This window comes from Diadema setosum, chromosome 5, assembly GCF_964275005.1.
Source record: "Diadema setosum chromosome 5, eeDiaSeto1, whole genome shotgun sequence".
NCBI classification, from domain to species: Eukaryota; Metazoa; Echinodermata; class Echinoidea; order Diadematoida; family Diadematidae; genus Diadema; species Diadema setosum.
The window spans coordinates 38,393,172-38,402,615 of record NC_092689.1 but is presented as its reverse complement, the minus strand read 5'-3'; the positions used below and the strand labels follow the sequence as shown (position 1 = coordinate 38,402,615).

The 9,444-nt window shown below is 40.7% G+C and overlaps 1 protein-coding gene across 1 annotated transcript; it reads right to left on the bottom strand.

The window, feature by feature from the left end:
- Positions 1 to 1,436: 1,436 nt before the first annotated feature.
- Positions 1,437 to 2,540, bottom strand: LOC140228898 (melatonin receptor type 1B-A-like). The gene has a single exon (XM_072309168.1). The coding sequence runs from the start codon at positions 2,538 to 2,540 to the stop codon at positions 1,437 to 1,439; it is 1,104 nt and encodes a 367-aa protein (XP_072165269.1).
- Between the last annotated feature and the right edge of the window lie 6,904 nt (positions 2,541 to 9,444).

The following is a 9,444-nucleotide window of genomic DNA, read 5'->3' as shown; positions in this document are numbered from 1 at the left end:
GAGAGGCGCCGAGCAAGGGATAAAAGCATATAAAGGATGCATGTTAGACATGTCACTGTAATGCTGCAGAACCGAACATGTGTTTGCATGGATTGCAAATCAAATTTTTATACTCCTTTCATAACGCCTCCTTGATATTATCTATATTGGTGGGGTTGCAGTTGGTATAACTTATCAACCAAAAACATAATTTCGATGTTCTGTATTTTTTACACCGATCTTGATACAATTCCCACATCCATACTTTTTGAGAAGTCGCCCGTATTAGACATCGATCGCCGTTTGTTGATATATGAAAACACGGGATTCTGCAATACCTACAGCCTTTTCCTCATTCGTGTCGGATCCCTCAAAACTACCACCTTGTTTCTTTGATTTTAGTCTATATATTTACTATTTATGGTCCCACTGAACATCGAGCGACATTATCTATTTTGATAAGTTAGATATAACGAACTGTAAAATGTCTACACAAACTCTTATGGCAGAGCATTATTCTTTATACAGCATTCCTTATTTTTGCTGTTACATCAGCCAAAGAATATGACAAAGTTGACAAAATGTAAGTTTCACCGTTAGGACTTGTTATATCATTTTAAACTATCACGACGTCTCATCCTGGGGTATCGGGTATATCGCAGGAGGTATAATGCGCTATTGATACGAAGCACTGTTGCAGAATGGTGATAAGTCCACACATTGTATCTAGTATGAAACTGACAGTTTAATTTCCTTAATGGCATTACCATTGAATTGACATGATTTTTCCCCGGACTTTTTATTATTCTCTGTCGACATCTACATACACATCTCAACGCGAATAAGAAACGTAGGAGATAACTGGAAAAAAAAAATATAATGAAAGGTATTACTTTCTCTGAAAAGGAATTTACTTGTCTATCAGTGTCTATACAGGTGATCCTCCGTCGTATATTTTGACACAGACACAAAAACGTTTACACAGAAACTCAATAAAGAAATTACGTCTTTAAAAAATAATAATACTGTAATCGTATATATAGCCTAGGGACCGTTCATACACAATATCTCGACTGATTTGAAAAAAAAAATCGTAACGATGCGCAGTCCTCCACTACGCATGTTGATATGATCGCCGCTAGCTCTGCCCGGACCTCTTCCATAGAGCGCGCGAAATTTGACTTTTGTTCAGACAAACACGGAAAAGTGATTTGTTTTATAGTTCAAGTTCGAAACGATGATTGCGATTCTCGTTTTCGTTACGAGTATACGACGTCAGCGTTCTGACACATATACACGCATCGCGTAAACTAGCGATACCGCTTTGGTCAACTCTTTTGTGTGTGTGTGTTTGTGTGTGTCTGAACACTCTGCGAGAGTCACTGAGGATCACGTGAACTCAGATTCGGATATTCTCCGGACTTTTTTTTTCTTTCACCCCCTTCTTTCATCCTTGATCAAGTCATATTGAGCACTGATCGCAATTCGCGCGTGGGCTCGGGAATACTACGTAATGAACACGTGAAAATACATCTGAACACTTGACTGAAGACGGGGTGTTTCATGGCATAGATGAAAGGATTGATGATGGAGTTGAAGAGAAGAAGGTGTGAGAGGCAGATAAAAGGCACGTAGCTTCCCGGTATCAGAGTACACACTCCATACGGCATAATACAGAGAAAAAAGGTGCAGATGACAATCGCCAGGTTCTGTGTGACTTTGATTTCCCGCGCATTGACTGGCTTCCCGCGCTGCTGCTTTCCCTGCTGCGCGTTTTCTGATTGCGCGGAGTTACCGGTATCTTCCTGCTGGACACTGATATGAAAGACCTGCTCCCGGCGGCGGGGCGCGACCTTACGTGACTTGATACGAACGAAAACCACGATGGTCACGTAGCAGACGGTGATAATACCAAAGGCAAGGATGAAAGAAAGCGAGAGCATCATCGACATGTAAATCTGATATTGTTGCTCGTCGCTCCAGAGGCACAGTTTGTAGCGATTGGAATACCCAAGGCTGCCCAAGCCCGCTACCCGAGGCACAACCATGGTCAGGATCGGATAGCACCAGCAGACGGCAATCATGCAGGCGAGGACTTTGCGGGTGAAGAGTCTGTGGTATGCAGAGCCTGACTTGATGATTTTCACACACCTTGTCACTGCGATTACGGCTAGGGTCACCACACTGCCAACATTCGTGGTGATGACGATCGCCCCTGCTATCGGGCAGAGAGGTCCCAGCCTCGGCGGACTGCTGCCGCGATGTAGCAGCATCGTCACTTGGACGGGAAAGAAGGCGCAGTTCAGAAGGTCGAGCGACGCCAGGTTAATCACGAACAAATTCGTTTTCGTTTGCAGTTTTCGGGACAGACATACTGCTATGATAACCATGCTGTTTCCGATGACACCAATTGGTGTGATGGCAAGGATGAAGCAGGCTGACAAGGTGCGGTAGGTGTAATTGCTGAACTCAAAACCTGTCGCGATTTCTCTCCAGTCATCGCTGGACCCAGTCTGTAAAGGAAGAGTCACTGAAGCGGAGCTGGTATTTCTGAGAGCCATGATCACCAGAAGCTCTATCGGTGGAAAGCAAAAAAGAAGAAGAAAATGAAAAAGCTATAACCAAAGATGTTGGAACTTAAACACCTTCTAAAGATATGTCGGGTATGCGTACAAGAAATCAATAAAACGAAGAGACCAGTAAAACAGGAGAACGTTTAATAGGCTGGTGATATGTAATGGTGGATTTTTAATCATTTACCAGGTGACAGAGTATAGTTTGACTGGTAAACAATACATCAGCAGAAGTGATGCAGGTTCTAACCATCACCGTTGCCTCACTGCTAAATGCAGAATCATATTCTTAGAACACGATGCTAAAAGGCGGAAATTGCATTCAACTCTCCTAATTTGTTATCAGTGGAAAATGATCTGTGCAAACGCACCCTCATCCCGGGAAACCAGCGCCTACCATTGTTCGTCAAGGAGTGCTAACATAATCTCAGGCTTTTTTTTCCGTTTCTAATTCCACCCGCCTGATTTCTATCATGTTGCTGGATTCAAATACAGCAAACATGGATATTGAATTGCAACGTCTTGGTGCCAGTCCCCACAGACACATGGCACTATTATGATGGGAATTTAATCATAATGTCATTATTTTCTGTAAGACATTATCATTCGGAAAGTGATTTTCTTCGCATTGATTTCACTGCGAGTGGAAACGTGAACGCCTATTGACACATGTCAAAATGTACTTACCCCGCCCGTCAGGCGACAATGTAGACGTTGAAAGGAAACGAGAGCACCGTGTCTATATGTTGCAGCAATTCACGATTCAGCCCGAATAACGAGATGTAGGACATTCAGTGCCACGCTGACACAACACGGCAGCAATTTCGCGAATCAGGCAAATTGGTTGATCAGAACAATCAAGCCATCTTCCCTCGTATTATTGGTCAAATTCAGTGTGCCTAAATTCAGTGATCGACTGGTAGTTCCTCTTTTTTTAGCATGTTTTCCATCTATTTGTGCAACGAAGCCCAACGCTTCACATTCGACAATCGTTTCCAAGGGCACTTGGAATGGATTTTCTGTAAAGGGGCGGGGGCGGCGTATATGTAGGTATAGAAACTACTTCCAATGTTGGAAATGAACAAGCTATTAGTCTACTGACAGCTTAACCAGGTCCCTCATGCTTTCAGTTGCGCCTTCCTAGACTTGAGTTCCCACAAGATCAGAAATCGATAACGAATTTACGCACTTGCTGAGAGAGAAGTTCTTTACCATCTACTTCAGATTTTATATGCGCTGCGGATTTCCCGCCGTATATATACTATGAGTAACATCTGCGGATTCGTGCTTTCGATCGTTAATGTGCGTAGTGTCTGCATTACGAGTATGCTGAGCGCGCGTCCGGCGTGGTTTCAATCTCGCGGAGAAAAAAAAAAAAACAACAACAACAAAGATGAGTTCACGTTGTTTCAATGGGAAACCAACCATGAAATCATGGAGTCTTAGTTTACTTCTTTTCATCCAAATCACATAAAAATATCAGTTTCTCTTCAAGAAGATTAGCCACGGCCTCCAATACTACCAGTAAATTCAAACAACCAATCATGATTATTTTACCATGCCTATTCATCGACGAATATAATTCAGCTTCATCGCAAGAAATAGACTAATTTTGACTAATGGACTAATTAGGAATAATGGAGATATATTCTGAATAAAATATATTATATCGGACAACTTTGACCTTCTCAGAGACAAAAGTTGCTTCATAAGCACCAATGCCTATTAGCCACAAGATCCAACAATGTTTCGTCATACAGTCCTACCCCCCCCGAGTTCCATTTGTCGTGTGATGATAAGTGACATTAACATTAACATCTTGTTTGCACCGCTTTTCGACATTTTATAAAGATTAATACATTCAGAATCGCCTATTTTAAATGATGCATTAACATTTGACAACATAAAATGTGTATTTCATGTGGAAACTGAATTAAGTACGTTCCTGGCGATGAAGCTCGAGTGAATTTTAAAGCGAAAATTTGTGAACACGTTCATTATAAATCACTTTCATACATCAACTCTCGGCAAGAATAAGGGCTGAAAAACCAAACAAACAGAAAGGCCAACGGAAGGCATTATCGTTCTTTTCTTTCTGCAATATTCGAGTAGGAATAACTTCTCAAAAATTACTTTCTTATGTCAGATTGTAGAAAGTGGTTTCATTCTTGTCGCCTTGGGTCTGCCTTGTTTTCGCTTTGTCATTTTCGTAATGTTTTTCGCACCATATACGCCTATTCAAGTCACCCTTGCGAGTGACGGGATGTTACCAAGGAACACGCTCGCCGCCTGCAATTAAGTCGATGGCCTAATCCACGTCATCGGAAGGTAGGCGGCCATTTCATCCCCTCCTAGGCAGCCATTCTCTTAGGAGCTGTTAGGGTTGATTGGTTTCGATGTTCACGCGGATGAGTTTCGTTATTAACTTGCTCCTTGGATTCACACGAGGCCGCCTATATACAATTTTGGCAAATTGGCCTTAAAAATGGATGTGACCTCCAAGCGAAGGAAATGTCTCATGATTGTGTGTGTGTGTGTGTGTGTGTGTGTGTGTGTTTACTTTTCACATTGTTTAAAGCTTAAAACGACGATAAGAAGCTTTTTTTAGCCCGAAGCCTTGTCCTTGTGAAAAGCTCTGGACGTATTCAACAGGTAATCGCTGTTGTTTTAAGATGGTTTGGCTTTCGAGCCTTCGACAGTTTCACGAATTGGCAATACACTGACACAACCCCGGCCCTGGAACTATACACCCGCTGTCCATCACTAAACCATGCAAAACAAATCAGCACCAACAGCAACAACATTGGCGAAACATTCAACCATAACTAAATGTATTGGACATTGACAAAGCGAAAACGTATAGTGAGATGAGAAAGCGTGAAAACTTTTGAAGCGAGTGCATTTTACAACATGGACTGAGTATATAATCGTAATCAAGCGCAAATCCTTGCGACGTGTAAGATCAATAACTTGTTTAGAATAGAAGAAGGTGTTTGTCGATAATCCTTGACTTCACCTCCTTCACCTAACGAAAAAAAAAGAAAAGCAAAAGAAAAGAAAAGCTGCGGCATTCGTGGCAGAAGTAAGCTACGTGTAGTTTAGCTATCACTGCTGCTCTTTATCAAGTAGGCCTACTGTATATTGGGAAACAACAAGAAGGCCTGCATATACATTCAATTTTTAGCTTAAACATACGAACAAACAAACAAACAAACAAAAAGGTCCATCATTTTCTTCAGTGGGCTATCATGGATGGAAAACTTCCTTTGCGGTGGCGGATCGCGGGGAGGGAGGAACCGCGCGCCCTCTTTAATTTTGTGTTGTGTGTATGTGTGTGTGTGAGTGTGGGTTTTGTTTGTTTGTTTGTTTGTTTTTTCTTTTTATAAAAGTATGCATGATATCGCACGGTGACCCTTATTTTTTCCTTTTTGTGCTTGCTTGCTTGTCAGCCGATTAACCCCGGAAGTGGTACGAGAACATTCCTGTTAAAGCCTCTTTTTTTCTTTTCTTTTGCTTGTCAGCTAATTAAAGCCTGAAGTGGCACCAGAAATTTAACATTCGTCCCCCTTTACGGAATTCCTTGATCCACCCCTGTTTTGCGACACCCTATAACTTTTGACGGCCCCCGTCAATCATCTTGATGACATTGATATATCTAATGATATTAAATATCATTAAATATAATATAAGCGGTATAGAGATATTCAATTTAATGGAGAGGTCTCACATTCGTTATCATTATTTTAATCAAGGACATTCCTATGCAGTCAATGCTAATTACCTCTTAAGTATTAGACATTTCGCACACAAATGCTACTGTCTGATTAATGGAGTACACTTTGGTGATATTCGCTTTAAGATGATGTTAATAGCTGAATATGGGATAACGAAACAAGCGATCATTATTCGCTCGCTTGCTACAAATAGGTCCAAACAAAAAGTAAGCTGGATGGTGGCATGCAGGTATTTGAAAATTTCACCTATCCCCTTCGATGTCTAATACATTAACTTATGATAGGTTGATATGCCATAATGTAGCCTATACAATACAGTAAAGATAATCCTTTAACAACCTGAATTGTAATGGGCCAGACTAGACTAGCCTTCATGCTATTTTCTGGCTCCTATTATCCTTGCTTTTCAATGTGACTGCATATTTGTTATTGATTGATTGATTGATTGATTGATTGATTGATTGATTGATTGATTGATTGATTGATTGATTGATTGATTGATTGATTGATTGATTGATTGATTGATTGATTGATTGATTCATTCATTCATTCATTGATTGATTCATTCATTCATTCATTCATTCATTAAGTAACTTGAAATGTGTGATTGCATATATCACGCATATTAAGTAACATGTACGCTTGTGTATGAATAAATTAAATATATGTGTGTGTGTTTGTGTGTGTGTGTGTATATGAACGATTTAGAAATCTGCACATGAAATTACGCTGATGTGGACAGAAAGATACCCTCCCCCGTTCTGCTATAAAAGGACACCGTGAAAGATTCGAAATTGTAAAGGGAGAAAAATCGTTTAAGATTCTGCTTGCAGGACCTTTAATTTTCAAAGACCCCCCCTCCCCCCCCCCCGCAATAGGGCAATGGGAGGGTGGGGTAAGGGGAAATAAAAGTGAGACATATTCATGTTGCTTCATTGCCCACATCACCTCTTTGTGAGCCTACACCTATCAAACCAGCTTAGAAAGGGACAAGCCTTGCGATTCAAGTGGCAACGAACCGTGCAACTATTATAACACTAAGAAATAAGCTGCTTGTTCAGAGCTATTTCCATTTCAGCAGAACTGCCTTTTACAAACTCGAGATGCTTTGTAGTTCTCTTTCTTAAGCTTTATGATTCAATTCTTAAGTGAATAATGTGTTAATCGATCCAGTAAACTTTATAATACCTAAATGTAAAATCATGTGAAGTTTAATTCCCATAACTACCTTTAAATATAGAGGATTGCAGTCTATTTTGATTGAATGAACGGTTCTTATGTAAATTGATTTCGCCTACGGAGTAAATTTCGCGGATATAATACATCATTTGAGTGACAGCTTGATGCATCCACTTTGATCAGGCATACTTGACCACTGGCTGGCGCTGTTCAATTTCGTGTGATTGCCGTGGTGGCTGTGCGGTTACCGGTATAAGAAATGTGTCCCCATAGGGGGCCCCTACAAGCGACCGTAATGGAGGTACAAATACTTGGATGAATTTAGACGACAAAAAAAAAAAAAAAAAAAAAAATGATAATAATAATAAATAAATAAATAAATAAAAAAGATACAAAATGTTAGCAGATGTACCAGGTATATTAGAACGTGTAAAATCAGTCATTTCATCAAATCATTTCGTCTGGAAAAAACGATGCCATACATGGCATGGTTTTTTTCCTCTTGTTAATAAGGACTACTAGTTAAGGCCCGGTCCCACTGCACGTACGGGTGCAAAGAGGATGTAAAACGTAAAAAAGATCTTGCCATCCGTTGGAAAACGCTATGCATCCGCTGTGTACTCATCGCATACGTGTTTCATACGCCCTATCCACCGAGCATCCGTCCATGGTGATATCATCCGCGCAAAAAGTTTTAAGCTGCTTAAAACTTTTAGAACGGATGAACTTTCCGCCGTGTACGATGTAAATCCGCGATATATACGAGCAACAAACGTTGTATGTCCGTTATCATCCCTTAAACGTCCGCTGTATCCTCTTTGCATTCTCTGGGCATTCTCGCAACTCACAACTGCTGCAGCAGAAAACGGAAAAAGGGAGGAAAGATATGGTACATGGAACGTCTGTACATCGTTAGTAGCACTGAAATAGAAAGGATGTAAGCGTATACATCTCGTACATAAAGTATTTAAAACGGACAAAGCGTTTGTTTCCGTTACGCGTACGTGATGCATCCGCTTCATCCGCTCTGCATCCGCTCTTTCCGCTATGCGTCCGCTTCGCAATTATCCCCGGTAACCCCTTCGGAGCTGTCATCCACTTCCATCCGCTTTTATCCGCTAGGCTTCCGATGAACATCCGTTTAACATCCCCGCTACATACTACCCACGTCCGTTCTTTTCCGTTCTGTTTTCGTAAATTTTCGCCAATTTCTGGAGCGAATGGAGCCACCCCCGAAATTTTGCTCGTCCGCTGTGTCCTTTCTGCGTACTTTTTGTGTCCATCGGCCAGTGGGACCTGGCCTTAACGTATAGGCGTGGATTTTATACTTAACTCGTACAATTTCTTGAATCAATCCCGACTTGTTTGTTTGTTTGTTTGTTTGTTTGTTTGTTTGTTTGTTTTTTTTGCTATTATTTTGCTTTCATTTTACTTCTGTTTTGTTCAAATGTTAGATTACGCCTCCACATTAAAAAAGAATAATGTTATCTACACACGGGACACGACGTGCGAGAAGAAAGATATAGTATACTCATTACTTTTAGGATATATTAACTGATGGCCCCTCAAATGTTTATTAACGTATTGTTTGCACTGCGATTTTTGATCTTTTTTTAAACAGATCTGTATACAGACGGATGTTTCAGCTTCGTCTATTCTTAGCCCGAACACGGAAAGCTCGTGTTGCTGACATTAACATTTTTTCAACATCCTTTTCCCGTTGTTTTGTCCATTTGTTGTTTTTGATTTGATTTATTCTATGAGGCATCCATTTCCAGTGGAATGACTAATATTGACTCTTTGTCCTCTCTGAATGGTATCAGAATCACGTGGCAAATATCTGCGACCCCCCATCCCCCCCCCAAAAAAAAAAAAAAAAATCAAAATCAAACCGCAAATGCCAGCACAATAACCTTGACACTAGTGGCATGACTTCTTGAGGAACTGTAATTCGTCGTGCAAATAAAAGCATTTACACC